This window comes from Embiotoca jacksoni, unplaced genomic scaffold, assembly GCF_022577435.1.
Source record: "Embiotoca jacksoni isolate LCO1_2020_lvr unplaced genomic scaffold, fEmbJac1.0.p SCAF_11, whole genome shotgun sequence".
In the NCBI taxonomy this organism is placed as follows: domain Eukaryota; kingdom Metazoa; phylum Chordata; class Actinopteri; family Embiotocidae; genus Embiotoca; species Embiotoca jacksoni.
In genome coordinates this window covers 1,530,434-1,545,610 of record NW_027185241.1, presented here as the reverse complement: position 1 = coordinate 1,545,610, position 15,177 = coordinate 1,530,434, and the positions used below count along the sequence as shown (strand labels likewise).

The window sequence follows — 15,177 nt, the reverse complement described above, 5'->3', positions numbered from 1 at the left end:
GGTTTTACGCATTTATAATAGTATATACAGTAAAATATAATTGTATATAAGTGTATGGTTTTACCTTGGTGATGCTTTGATTAAGAAACTTTATAGGATTTTACACTGTAGGTTTGCTTCCACCTGGTTAAAGAATTTAAATGGTGTTCAGTTTTAGTACAAAAAGTACATTTAATCACTTAACTGTAGTTTATACTTCACTGCATGTCAGACAGAAATACAAAAGCTTCTAGTCCACTACCTTTATTGCATTGCTGGAGTTCCTTATGAAAAGGTATATTACATACTATTTACAATATGACCATCAATAAGTTCCATCAAGACCAGCTAACCTTTACTATAAATGGCTAAATATCATACGCAGTATATCAAAGCAAGCATTTAGATAAACTGTGTGCATTAACTACTTATATTTTTAAGTACACTTTGCCAATGATACTTCTGTGCTTTTTCTTTAGTAACACTTTTGATGCAGGACACATACTTCTAATATTTCTACACTGTGGTCTTGATTCTTTAACCCAAGTAAAATCTCAGATCTGAGAGTGAAGAAACAATCTTAAGATAACAAGTATGCAAAAATGAATCATCATCAAAAAAAAAAAAAAAATCAGCATGTTGAAAATAAAACCCGAGTATTTCAAGAGCCACTCGCCTCAGCGGTCATAAACAAAAAACAAAAACAACATCGGGGGGAGGGTAACTATCTAAAATGGATGTCCTGCCAAAATGGAGGAGCCTGTTTTTGGTTCGTGATGATGGCATTCAAGGTAACTGCATCGCATATTGAGATGTCATTCATTTTTTACAGGATTATTTCAATATTTCATGTTGCTTCAACAAGGTTTTCAAGTCAGAATAAAGTAACTCCGAAAGGACATTTTAAAAGTTTATTTCAAGAACATTTAGATCAACCATTGAAGTCAGAAAAGCTTTCTTTTCTCCTAACAGAAACATAACTTAACACAACTTTTCATCAGATGATCAGGTTCACATCATACATGTGTTTGGGATGTATTAAACATTTGACCTAATAACGGTATTTCTCTGTGGCATTTTAACTGACTAGATCTCATGTAGACATACAGTGTTTCAAAACATTTGGTAAGCAATTTCTATTATTTCAATATTAAAATACAAGGAGATAAAAAGGCAAAATTCCTATTCTCCTGCAAATTTTAATATGCTTAGCTGCCTTATAATGTTTAAAATTAGATTCTAAGTCCAACTTGTTGCAAAATATCTATTACTCAGCAGTTTAAAATAAAAAATAAAAAACTGGATTAGACCAACTAAAAATGCCACGTCTACAAGATATGGACGGTAATCATTTTAAAATGGATATAAAATGGATATGAATGTGAAAACAATGTTTTGTTACATCAAGTGCAAGCCCAAAACAAACCTATAAATGACATTTGTAATATAAAACTTGGTAAAAAATACTTATTTAAAACTGTACAATCACCAAGTACACAGAGTGAGCACATCAACCGTTATTCATTTGGCTTCAGTGGCTTCAGCCTTTGGCTCCTGAGGACAGAAACAAAAGACAGCAGCGATGTTATATGCATTGATTATACATTTCTGCAGATCCAGCATTTATCCTACATAGGCTCTACTTGGGTGGCTTGCCCGGGTAGATTAAATCACCAAGTGTCATTTTTAGGTAAATCTTATATTAAGAGCATCGTACAGTCTGCCCCTAAACACACACGAGTCTGTGGATACACGGCAACACACTGCCGCACCACCACAAGTAAATGATAAACTTGTGGGAAGCTGAGATTTTTCAGCAATGTGTCAGTCCTTGATACAAGTTTATTATCGAAGCCATCCATACTTGCGGAAATGTTACCATAACAAGTTGTTCTTCTAACACGTACAAGTACATCTAAGGGGAATGTCGCTGTTCTTCATATTACGTATAATAAATGTGGAAATAAAGTTGTTTTACGGCTGCTGGGCCAGTGAAATCATACGAGGGCCTCGTCAAACTCTGATCTACTGGCCAGGTAGCATCACTGGATGATGTAGCATAACAAGACAAACAGCACAAATTCCCTACAAGCATGTATATTGTGTACGATTTCTACTGTCAGAAACCAACCTCAGCCTTGGGGTTCCCGTTCTCAGCTGGTTTGGCCTTCTTTGCTTTGGGTGCCCTCTACAAAACAACATGACAATAAATGACAGGTTAGCAGTGTCCTGCCAGTTGTACAAATATCACATGCTACTGGACAAAATGAAGTGTTCCAAAGGGATTTCCCCAGAGTGACGAGGATCTCAGTTTTCATAAAGGAAATGAATTAGTTTCACATGTGACGGACAGCTCGCAGAGGTCTACTCGGTCATGATCTGAACGGGTTGTCAGGATTTATACCTTTGCAGCTGCTTTTTTCTTGGTCTCCACTGGTGCAGGTCTTGTTTTCTGCAAAACAAGAAGATAATTCATTGTATGGGACAATAGATTACAAAACAGGAGAGCATGCAACCGTGAAATATAAAAGCAAGTAACACTGATCATGTTACGATCTAATCATCCCTGCTTTTTTACTGTAACCTCAAAGGAATCACTCGAAGTTTTGTTACTTCCTCATATCACACAAAATATGAATCCCATTAATTCATTATGTTTTTAAAAAGCTTACCAGTGCCAGCCGCGGAGAGGTTCTCCTTTCCTATAAACATGAGTAAGAAAAATCGGGAGTCAAAATACAGATTGCATTACTTTGCCTCAAGTAAACACAACAGTGAACGGCCTGTAGGGGGCGTCAGATAGCTTGCCCAGTCAAAATGACAATCATGACACCAAGAACTAACTAAAATAAATATTTCAGTTACAAGACTTGTATAACAAAACAATATTAAACATCAATAAATCAATATCAAACATGACTAATTACATTTTAAATTACTTTCTGATGTTGCACACTTTCACAATATTTTTGCAATATGATAGTAATAATACAGTATGAAGCATATAAACAAATGGGTTATTTTTGACATACCTCAGGGGGGACAGTTGGCTGCAAGACAAATAAAAGAGAAAACACAAAATTACTGTTTGAACATCAGCATTAAATGACAACTCAAAATAACGAAAATATCACAATGACATTCAAAATGCAGTACATGATCTTGTCTAAAGGAGGACACAAACATCGAAAGACAAATTAAACTGGCGCCCTGCTGTTCATTTAAGTTGACAAAGATCTTCCCGCGCATATTTGAATTCAAATTCGGGCTGTCCTGTCACCATGACACCGTCTTGGCGCGCTGACAGCTTCCTTTGTTTTGTATCAGTGCGCGCAGGCAGACAGCTGTTGGGAAACTGATAAGATTACTACTTTACTAATCTGTAGCTGCACAATAAACGCTGCCAAACGCGAGCCTCCTGAGGTTGATGGCAAACAACTACGAAATTTACGTATCGATTTTACTCGAAAGAAAAATAAGCACCTCTGATTACTTATTGGGACATTTTGAAACGTCAAATCCTTTTTTTTTTTTAATTTTTTTTTTTTTTTTTTTTTACATTGACACGATTAAAATTGGCGCGTACAACAGACAACACTCACAATCCTACTAATAACAAATAAAATACTCAATTCACACATATCATTAAAAAAAAAAAAAAAAAAACAACCTCATCGCTGCGTGCATTTTAAATGCTTTTGTAGACGGAAACGTTGCATTAATTTGACATATTAAAGTATTATTGATTTACTCAAACCGGCTGACAAAACGTTTAAAACACGTTTTGAGTTTACATTCCGGGAAAAAGATGACTTTTACCGTTACAAAACAATGAAAACAAATAACGGTAAATCTCCACCACCCCTCCCCCCACCTCCTTCCTCAAATTAGCAGGTTGTGCTCGGATCTTTTTTATTTTTTTTTGATTACTTTATAACCACGCACCGTTGACGTTAGCGCCTTTTAAGATCGCGTTATTCACGCGGCCGTGACAAGTTACATAAAACATTCACACAAGCGTGTACGGAAAGTTTGCTGCTGCGTTGTTGTTTTTTTTGTTTGTTTTTTTTTACCCTGTCAACATATCGCCCGACCTCCTCCATAAGAGAGGGGAGAGACGAGACCGTGCCAGAAATATTTGCACAGCAGCAATGTCAACGGCTGCACCCGCCAAATATTAAGACGTCACGGTATAAAAAAAAAAAAAAAAGAAAAAAAAAAGAAATAGATAACATGTGCGGTTATCACATGTGCCTAACTCGTTGCGGGATATTTTAAGTGGTGACTATCGAGAATAATAAGCTTGTTATTTTTTTTTTTCGACGGAGATGCTTAGACATGTCTGTACTGTCGGGCCGCCATTGCTCAAAACGTTTATTAGGGATGATGACGTTCCTCTGATGCAGAAAATATCAAACGCAGCCTTAACGTTAACCTCGTGTTACCGACATGAAACCTAATGCACAGACTTGCAAAAAAAAAATAAAAAAATAACCTCGTAATCTTACCTTTGCTTTGCCCATGTTGTCGGCTGGAAACGAACGGAAAGCTCACAAAAAAAATATAGCCGTGGAAGGGGCTTTTTTTTTTTTTTTTCGGAGGGATGACACACGACAACCGTCCAGTCGCAACGTAAAATGGCGAATGTATAATGCAAACGAATGTTTTTGTAGTTTATACACTGAAATATAAGAACGAAACCGGTTCGAACCGGTTTTGTGTATCGACGTTTGTCATTGGATGCAAATGCGTCACGTGGTTTGAGGCACCGCCCATTTGTTAAAGAGGCAGGCGGGAACTTGGAAAAATCCCAAACTGTGCCGCGGTGGGGCGCTGTATCGACAGTTTGTAATTGACTCGGGTTTTAATAGAAAAAGAAAAAAAATGCAGTTAATTACAATCCAGTTAGCAGGTCCAGTTTAGTGCATTTCTACGCCAAGGTTTTCTAAAGCTTTGTAAAATCAAAACTATTTTCATCTTAGTATTCTTTGTTTGGATTGTGCTTTTAAAATATACATTTCTATTGATTTCATTTTTTTTTTTACCCTTTTTGAGTGACTTATTCATATTTAATGCTAAGCTCGGTATTTTTTTCTTTTTCATTACGCAAACTGAGTAACAGACGGATCGTTTTTGTGTTCTGTTTTTCCCAAATGAACAAAAAACAACTTGGGAGTTAAAGTCTCTGCTTGTTCTGTATGTAGTCCTTGAAATAAAAATGTTACGGCTGAAAGCTGTGTGGTGGTAGAAAGGCACCATGAATCCAAACCAAATACAGTAATTTGGTTTTGCTAAAACGTCAGCTGAACCTGCTGTACAAGTTAAGGCATCAGATTCCAATACATTAAGACGAAGATGTAAGACATGCGGAGTACAAAAGAGTGAATTGCACATCACTCCATCTAACGTACAGTAATCACTTTATTCTGTTAAAGAAAGCTGGTCAAAATATAGTTATGTCATCAAAATCACACTTGACAAAAAAAAACATTTTCTTCACACCTCAACAAATATACTAAACTGTACTCAGTTCCACTTATGTTTGGGAAGCATTTCCAAAACAAAGGATCTGTGGCTTTTGCGCACACTATTTGAGCCTCCAATCAATCACATGCATTTGACAGACAATTTACACAATTATTTAACTACATCTTGACCAGACATTTCCACGTATTAGACTTCTTAAATCTACAATCATAAATATCACAAGTACTCTACAGCCCCATAGGGGTAAAATCGTCCTCTCGTCTTGTACGAACCAGCGACGAAATGAAACCCTTCCCGGTCGCTGTTTGCTCCTCCCATTTTCCCCAGAAGCCCTTTTTGGGGAATAGGACGGAGAGAGGTTTCGTCCCAACTCCGGCAGAGGATCGGTTTCTTCTGAGCCTCCTTAGGCCGAGACGGCTTCACTGCATAAGTCTTTATAGAAAGAGTCTCTCTTGTGCTTCAGTGCTTCTAGGAATTCCTGAACGCGTTCTTCCCGGCAGGCGGCGTAGTGCAGCAGCGCCTCTTGTCTTCTCAGGGCGTCGGCGGGCTTTCCGTTCCCGTGATGCGTCAGGTGCTCCGCCACACAGGTGCGATCCGACTCCAGCTGCTGCAGGGCCTGATGCTCTCGATGCAGGTCTCTGGCTTTCTGAAATACAATTTTGGTACACGGCAATCGGTTAAGTGCCACGAAATAACCCGTGTTGTGATTTGGCGCGATGTAAATAAAGTTGAATTGAATTGATGTGATGGAAGACAACAGCAGCTATTGTGCGAGGGATTTACTCTGTATTTGCTAAGAGCACAGGTGTCAACGTGACTCATTGAAGAGTTTGAACGATGTATACTACGTAGAAAAAAAAAATCAAATCAAATCTACGATTTTCATCAACTCCCAACTCCATTTTCAGGAAAGTTGGGATGGTGTGTAAAATGTAAATTAAAAACAGAATGCAATGATTTGCAAATCATGTAAACCCATATTTATTTAATTGAAAATAGACCAAAGACAACATATCAATCATATCGTTGAAACCGAGAAATGTTATTGTTTTATAAAAACACATTTGCTCGTTTTAAATTTGATGCCAACAACGCCTTTCAAAAACGTTGGGCCGGGGGCACGTTGCATCATCTCTTCTTTCAACCGAGGAGACCAGTGGCTGGAGTTTTGAAAGTGAAATGTGGTCCCATTGGTGCCTCATATAAGATTTCTGCTTCTCAAAAGGTTAAGATCTCCTTTGTCGTATTTTTCATTTAATCATTTTATCATACATTTCATGATGCAAATGCTTTGAATGGTTCTGGACTGAAAGCCAGTTGAGCACCTGGACTTTTCTACTGTGAGATGTTCCACCGGGTTTTTCCTTGCTTTTTCTTTTGCTGAACGTGTCCCCAACTTTTTTGAAATGTGTTGCTGGCATCAAACTCAAAATGAGCATATGTTTTTAATAAAACAATACAATTTCTTTCAACATGTCCTATGTTGTCTTTGGTCTATTTTTTTTTAACGAAATAGGGTGAACATGATTTACAAATGATGGTATTTTGCTTTTATTAACATTTTACACAGCGTCCCACCTTTTTTGGAAACGGGGTTGTAAACTGAAAAGTATGTTCAGCATCAGTATACCTGTGACATGCAGAAGTTGGACAAAATAATGTTATAATACATTAACCTGCAGTAAATATAATTTATCATGATGAGGCTGGAAATGTTTGTTGTTTGTCTAAGTTGTCAGTTTTTGAGGAAACACTTTGATACAGCAAATATCCCATAAAGTATCTTTCAGTTATGTTGATGAGTGTACATGTGAGAGTTATTCCTCATATGCCAAAAGAGTTTTCTTGCATTTGGAATATGTTCTTATGCTTTTTTATGTTCCTCCCCTCGTCACATACGATTTTGTGAGTGTGATAGCTACGCAAAATATGTCCTATTAGGTTCAGTACCAATAAGCACTATGGTTGAGTTTTAATACAGATATAACGGAGACCATTTAAATGGCTTTGTTTTTAGATGGACTCTGTGACTGCTGCTTTAGTGCCGTCTGTCTGAACTTCTGTTGCACCGCTTCGGTCCCACATGGACCCTCAGAGGCAGCCATCAGGATATTACCTTGCAACACTAAAGTCACAAAAATGAGAGAAGAGCAGCTGAATTCACTGGAAGTCCACAGTTTTTCCTCAGATGTTCTCTCTCTCTGCACCCTTTTCAACACAAGATTCCCACATTGGGGACAACAAAGGAATTGTGTGTCGATATAATTCGTACCTGGATGGACTTGTGATTTAATTGATACTGGAGAATGGCTTCACACAGGTTCCAGAACGAGTACTCCGGCCACAGGACTGACTGAAACACTAGACAGGAGTGGGAAGTCTGTAGATGGAGGACGAATGAACATCAGTGTAAGTCTCTTGAGGAGAAGCTGTAAAGTGTTTAAACCAAATGATGCTTTAACAGTTCAAAGTATTACATAATATGGTTTATTGGGTGAATAAGTGCCTATCATAGGTCGCAGGCCTAAATTGGAGGTAATACTTAGTGGTTCCTGGCATACAGCAATTTGGAAAAATCTTATGCGCTAATAAGCAGTCTGTGTTTCCAAGAGAAAGCCTATAATCTAATCATTATTGGTTAATGCTACACAGAAATACAAGAAAATTTCCCTCTGCTTAGTGTAACCGGGTCATTGTAATTACGCAAAATCTTTCTGCCACCTCCCTTAAAAAAAAAAAAAAAAAAAGCAATGTTAGTTTAAGTTCAAAGCCCCTCCCGTGTGCGCTCTTCTTCTGTGGTGGCCTGCCCTGGATAGATTCTTTGGGACCCTCCTCCCTTTTTGATCGAATCCCCTTTGGGAGAAGTAGGTGTTGTCATGTTTCTGAATCAAAACGCATTCTATTGTTATTTTCTGTTCATGGGCGTATTTTTCCTATTATTAACTGTTTGGATTTGTTTCTACCCGGTGGTATCGGCATTTTGGCCCAGAGAGTGATTATTGTGAAACAAGTGTTGTCAGCTAAAAAAAAAAAAAAAAAAAAAAAAAAAAAAAAAACAACACATGAAGCTAACCTCGTCGTCTTTCTGCGCTTGTTTTATTTGCGGAGGGTCTGGAGCAGGCGACACGCAGCGATCTTATAACTGTATTGATGTGTCGTCGCGAGACTAAACGGAGATTCCCCTCCAAATGCTCACGGTGTGTCCTTCAACACAACGCACAAGTCCGCCGGTCGCGTTAGCAAAGGCAGCCAAGTCCGTCGTAGGTGACGTGGATCTGTTTTTAAGACAGCCGTTTATTGTGAAACCCAGTGTTTACTTATCATTTCATCACCAATAAAAGTAAGAATGTGACTGTACCCAAACCCTGATGTAAAGACTGCAGATTTATTTTTGTTGGTATCGAAGACAGTTTGGGGCCAAAAATTTGTTTTGGAGCCAAACACCTTGAGCAACCGAACGTGAAGTACATGTCTATCTCCCAGGACTGCAGAAATCTGTTTTGTATTAAATCAACACGTACTCAACCAGGTTTTGAAATGAATTGCTTCAATCTGACTGTGATTTTTCAAGGTTTAAGTGAAATCTCGGCGGGGGGGCGGGGGGGGGCATATGAAAAGGAGATAATTCTCATCCTCAAATGAAACAAACAGTTTTTGATGCCATCGTTCTCACTCCTCACCTGCCAAAGAAGGAAGTCACTGAGGCGAATCTCTCCAGAGGTGCGGATGAGCAGATCAGGATTGGGGGAGTTATTGCTGTACAGACACTCGCCTAGCAACGCCTCCGAAACATCGCTGAGCACCACAGAATCAAGAAGAGCTTATTAAAGCATTTCTCTCCATAGATGTCTTTCGATAAGCTCTTTAACATCGGATATTAACAAGATTAACCCAGGACTGTCTCGTCCATTACTTACCTTGCTTTGATCAGGCCCTGCTCCACTCCGCTGGCCATTTCCCTGACTGCGTTGGTGATTTCGAATCTCGACGTGTAGGCGAAGCACACGTTGAGAAAACATCTGCAAAACAAGAATTCGTACCCCACCGTGGTCACTTAAAGTTCATAATAGAATAAAGCACGGTAGTTGAGGCACCAATGGCGAGGATCATCGAGGCAGAATTAATAAACGTACTTATTGTGTGAACTAGTTGTGACCACCGCTTTGGCAATAAGCTGCTGAAGGTCAAGCGGCAGCATATTCAAGTCGCCCAGCACCCGGATACAAACGCCATGCTTCTCCAGATTGTCCCTGTGGGACAGAGTAGAACGCCATTAAGAGGAGAAGACAGAAAAAAAAAACAACCAACCAAAAAAAAAAAGAACACAAGACACGCGCGAAGACGAACAAGGAGAACAAACAGACTGCTTCATCTATCCGTGGCTGCTGAACCGTGTCCGTCTGCATTTCTCACCCAGAGACACACAAAGGTGCCTACGCAGGAATTTCCACTGAAAAGTCAGTGAGCCCAGTTTCCCTGAAGACATCCCGTGTCATAAACCCTCCACTTGGTGGCAGCAGCCTCGTAGTTACAGCGTACAAACAAGAGTCGTCCGACATCTTGATCCACATTTTGAAAACGTTGAATCGTAGCATTTAATGTTATTGGCATCAAGGTTATGGAGATTGCGCCCCAACATACCACATCAATGCGTATGGCATATTTCCAGCAGAAATAGGTGCAATTGAAAAGCAATAAATCAGAGAGTGACAGGTTCCTCAAACAACTATGCTCCATTCAGTCTTTGTATCTGTTCTCACAAGACAATATTTTAAAATTGTTTCACATGCAAATATCCTAAGTGGTGGACTTAGTGTCTGATAGCACAACGTCTTGTCGGAAGCATTTACAGACTAAAGGGGAACATTGAGGGATTGTTTTGCCGTTAAGTTAGTTAGTTTTAATTTAATTATTCTATTTATTGTATATACTGTGTATTTTTATATTTAACTGTTGTTTTATTGCTTTCCTGTACCTATAATGCTGCTGTAGCAAAAAAAATGTCCCCTTGTAACTATCTATCTATCTATCTATCTATCTATCTATCTATCTATCTATCTATCTATCTTAAAGCTACATATGAAAGATTCTCAAACAGTATGAAATTAATCGTCTGTATAATCTTCCTACTTGAGGAAAACCAGGGAAAATATCTTGTAATGTCTTTAAAAAAAAAAAAATGTCTTGCCCAATTTCATTTGTAGAACTGTGCTACACACACACACCTACTGCACACCTTCGTGTTGGCGTCAAAATTGAACTTGGTTTAAAAGTCTCCCACATTTGCCAGTAAAATTAGAAGCAAAATCCAAAAGGTCTAAACAAGATATTCTGGAATTTTGCAATCATAATGAAAAGGCAGAATCAACCAAAATATCAACAACAAGCTTTTCTTCCTCTCGGCCTTCCTGCGGCCAGTCCACAGTGCATCTCGCTCAATGCCCAATGCAGTAGGATGTCAGTATTTTTGTGTCCAGCTGCACCAAGAAAAAAAGAACAAATAATAAAAGATCCAATATTTGAAGCAGATCTCTGTGGTTGTTTTGAGCCCCACTGACATTGAAACAACAACAAGTGAACTCAAAGGACCGTTGAGGAGAAAACAAAAACACTGGTCTGAAAAATGTCTCGTTACGATTGGTCACTCGACGAGGGTCAAGAAGAGACACTTGTTTTCTTTAACGACACAGCCGTGCTTGAGAACCGCCTTTGATTCCTCTCAACTGTATTTTGAGGAAGCTGTGAATCATGCAGTGTGATTTATGACATGTGACTTGCCCGACAAACCGCAGCATAGTCAAAATGTATTTTACATTTTTAGAGAGCTCACCGTTCCTCCAGCAGCCTCTCAAATTTCTGCCTGGCGAGCTCCATCAGACCTTCCACCTCGTCTTTAGTGCGCTTGAAGTTCTCAATGCTGAAGGCGTACACTGTCACCTCCGAGATGTTCAGATGCTTGCACCAACGTAGCGTCTGGTGTGGAAGAGACAGAAAGGTTAGGCATACGTAAGCAATTTCTTCATGGTCTGATGGCATATGTTTTTTTTCCCCCCTGTCCTCATGCAAACTCACTTCTGCCAGCTTGTTGAAGCCCTGCATGTGTCCTTCCTGGCGTTCCATGTTTTTCTTACGTGCAAATCGTCGATTACCGTCCATAATGAAGGCCACATGTTTAGGCATGGGTCCTGCCTGGGAGACGCAGGGCAGAACAGGGGAGTCAAAATTTAGTTGAATGACAAAAATTTGAATCAATGAATTATCTAATATTGCCTGATTCTCACGTAAAAATGGATGATAAACCGAATATAGTTTAATTCTTGACCTTGGACATGGTGGTAAAATAATGAACTCAAAATGTATCATATAGTCATTTCCATAGATTTCAACGGCAATTAACAGTCTTCATGAACACATGACAGTGGCTGATAACACACCTCCATCTACTGATGAAGACTGTGAGGTGCAGTTGAAAGCTGTAGAAAAAGCGATCTTAAATATTTGTCTCATGAACCATTTTTTTCAGACAAAACAAGCACCGTTTAGCAATTCAAAAGATGTCGATCTGAGCTCTCGGAAATGGTGGCAACATATTGCATTATTTACTTGCAAATTATAGTCAAACCGATTAATCAATTCATCAAGATTTACAGCAGTAAATACATCAACATTGAAAATAATTGTTTAGTTGCAGCACTTCAGTGGTGTCGACTGCTTCTGACAGAGTAGCACCAGTTTGTGATTCTAATGTACTTCTATTCAATTCGAGTCAGTTATTAAATTAGATGTTTGAAAATCCAACATATTCTTCTGGAGTATTTCCAGACTCTTATAACCATCTGGATGAAAAGAAAGATTTTTTTTTTAACAACTAAAATTTGCAACTACTTATTCAGGTAGTTACATCTCATTCACATTATAAATATGGACACATTATTTTATAAAAAAAATATGTAAAATAACACAATAAATCAATGCAGATAAATAGTTTTGTTCCAGACCAGAATAGCTGAAAAAAAAAAGAATTTAAAACATTATATATATATATATATATATATATATATATTTTACATTATTTTCTTATTCATACTATTCCTGCATTGAAAAAAATAAATATAGTACCCATTTCTCAGCCTTATGTTCAAAACATATATATTGTGGTATAATGCACATATTTTACATATTTCTTTATTTTATTTTTTCCTAAAAAAAAAAGATGCTTACAGACATATATTATATTATAATATATATAATAATATTAAATATATAATTAATTATAAATATTAATATTAAATATAATAATATTAACATAATACTATATTTTATATATATATATATATATTCCATAAAGTGAGCAACTGCACCATGACCCACTTTCCTTCTGGGATCAATAACTTTTTTCTGATTGTGAAATTGGCACACCTTCAAAAAAAAAATAATAACTTTTTAAATGTCATCAAGCAGATGGTCGGAAGAGTCTTCTGGGATTCTGGTAATATCTCCTGAACTGCAGTAAACGTGGGAGTTTTCTTTTATGTGAAAGAAATAATGATGCTTCGCTCTGTGACACGAGATAAATCTGATGAAGAAACTGCTGCTCGACGGTGTTAGTTACCGCGGAATAAAACACACACGCGCTTACCTTTAGGACATTTGCAGAAATCTTTTCAAGCAGGTTTAATTCACCTTCTTTTATCCACGACATTTTCAGGCTTCAAACGATCTGAAAATATGTGATCAAAAAAAAAAAAAAAAAAAAAAAAAAAAAAAGATTTGCAGAGGGTTTGTGACTGTACAGCGTTTTAACCCATGCTGCATCCTACAAAGAAAGAATCCCAGCAAACTACGCGAGTGTCGTATTGAGGTGCTATTTTAAGAAACATTTAAATTCATATCATATAGTGATTGATTTCATCGTTAAGCGACAGCCGGGCTCACGAGACATGCCTTTAACTAAACTGAAAAAGCACAAACCTAGTCACACATCGTCCAGGAAACACTTACTGTCAAACGAAACCGCTTCGTTCATTCACACTATTGAAGCACAAGCTGTTTTACTCACAAAATAGCTCCCGTTTTAACACATTTCACAGACCTTCCAACTCACAGCCTTAACGATGACGATCTCTTCCGCATTTGGAGGCAAGTGACGTACGCGCGCCGTGACGACTTCCTGTCATGGGTTCGTAGATTCTCTGAACATGTGGATGGACCGCGAGGTCCGCCCAATTCAGTCCAAACATGACAGCGATGGCCCAAACGATTGTCAATGTCAGTAAAGCTGCGATCTTCTTGAAATTTTAAGAAGTAAACGTAAAAGTACGATGTGATGTATTACCAAGAAATTTAAAAAAAAAAAAAAAACATGAATTTTTAAGTAGGCTGATACTTAAGGTAAGTAAAAGTAGACTATAGAAGTGTTGTTGCCTTGTTAAGACTCGACACTTGAGTTTTACAAGAACGGACTCAGGATCAGCTGTTGTAGGCAACGACACTAAAACCAAACTGCTAAATCTAAAACAAAAAAATAACAGTAACAAAAAAAAAAAAAACCAAAAAACTATTAACCAAATTTTAAAAAAACGACTCAAACTGAAAAATTACAACAAATAGCCAGCTAAAAATAAATAATAATTAAAAAAAACCTCAAACAATCAAAAACGACATTAAAAAAGGGTAAAAAAAAATTAAATTGCAGCTTTGATTGCAGCTTTTGAAGACAACAGACCAAGTCCAAGTATGTTGAGCAGCTATATGCAGAGCGATTCCCAAGCAAGCAATTCTGCAGAATGAACAAGTACTCCCTCAAGTTCATCCTGCCAGTTAAGGGCACCTCCATTTAGAGATTCTAATCTAATGGACTCAATGAAGATGGCCTTTAACAAAAACAAAAAAACGGTATTGTTAATTTTACTTTTGAAAGATTCAACTTGTTTGTTTACCATTTATGTTTACAAATTATTAAAATCTTAATTAGTATTCACCAATTTCTTGAATGTTTGTCTCAACTCCCAAAAAATGTATCCACAAAAATACCATTTAGGCTTTTGTCTTACTTTGTTGCACATCGATTTCCAAAGTAAAACCTTTTGAACAGTAAGAGGCTTTATAGGCCAATAAAAACCTGCTTCTTTATTAAAAAGGAAACTATTGTTGAAATAACCAACATGAAAATACTTTTTAACCAAATTAACTTATTTTTGAACCTGAACAAATATCTAACTTCTTGTCTATATTTTGCCGGAGCTACAAAGTATTTACATCAATGCACATTCTGGTTTACTTTAAAAAAGGTTTATAAACAGGGTATTCAAAGTTTTCAAAAATGAATTATTGGAAAATAATTGAATATATATATATCTATCTATATATCTATATATATCTATATCTATATCTACATCTATATATAATAACTCTATTTACCTAATGCACTAATATTTTGATGGTTAAACAGGCTAAGTCTTATTTTTCCCAAACATTCCCTCATTTCAGCTGAGAATTTTCTTCTTTTCTTCGTTCTATGTGATAGAAAGATTATCTTGAGCTGTTTTCCAGAAAGGACAAGCAATTAGAAAACTTTCACATGGGAGTTTTTTTTACGTGATCTCACAATAGTAAACAATGGACCGGATGATGCGCTGGAAATTATGTTAAAAGTCGTATTTATATCTCCAAAAAGTAAGAAAAAGAAAGTTCTCAGTTATCCAGGATTTG

The 15,177-nt window shown here is 37.3% G+C and overlaps 1 protein-coding gene and 1 long non-coding RNA gene across 5 annotated transcripts; both read right to left on the bottom strand.

Annotated features, from left to right (window-relative positions):
• Positions 1-876: 876 nt before the first annotated feature.
• On the bottom strand, positions 877-4,699 carry LOC138193536 (uncharacterized). The gene is made up of 6 exons (XR_011177874.1): positions 4,488-4,699; positions 3,012-3,029; positions 2,652-2,681; positions 2,384-2,431; positions 2,111-2,167; positions 877-1,533 (listed from the first exon to the last, which is right to left on the bottom strand). It is a non-coding gene; the product is annotated as an uncharacterized lncRNA (long non-coding RNA).
• Positions 4,700-4,831: 132 nt separating this feature from the next.
• On the bottom strand, positions 4,832-13,587 carry dhdds (dehydrodolichyl diphosphate synthase). 4 transcript variants are annotated; one of them, XM_069141639.1, is made up of 9 exons: positions 13,468-13,587; positions 13,106-13,186; positions 11,539-11,655; positions 11,297-11,439; positions 9,600-9,716; positions 9,384-9,485; positions 9,147-9,261; positions 7,739-7,846; positions 4,832-6,112 (listed from the first exon to the last, which is right to left on the bottom strand). In XM_069141639.1, exons 2-9 carry the CDS (start codon positions 13,166-13,168, stop codon positions 5,870-5,872), a joined length of 1,008 nt encoding a protein of 335 aa, XP_068997740.1. In that variant the 5' UTR covers positions 13,169-13,186; positions 13,468-13,587; the 3' UTR covers positions 4,832-5,869. The 4 variants fall into 4 exon arrangements, with proteins under 4 accessions (XP_068997740.1, XP_068997748.1, XP_068997756.1 ...); XM_069141647.1 differs by having other exon boundaries at positions 13,559-13,587; XM_069141655.1 differs by having other exon boundaries at positions 13,526-13,544.
• Positions 13,588-15,177: the final 1,590 nt, after the last annotated feature.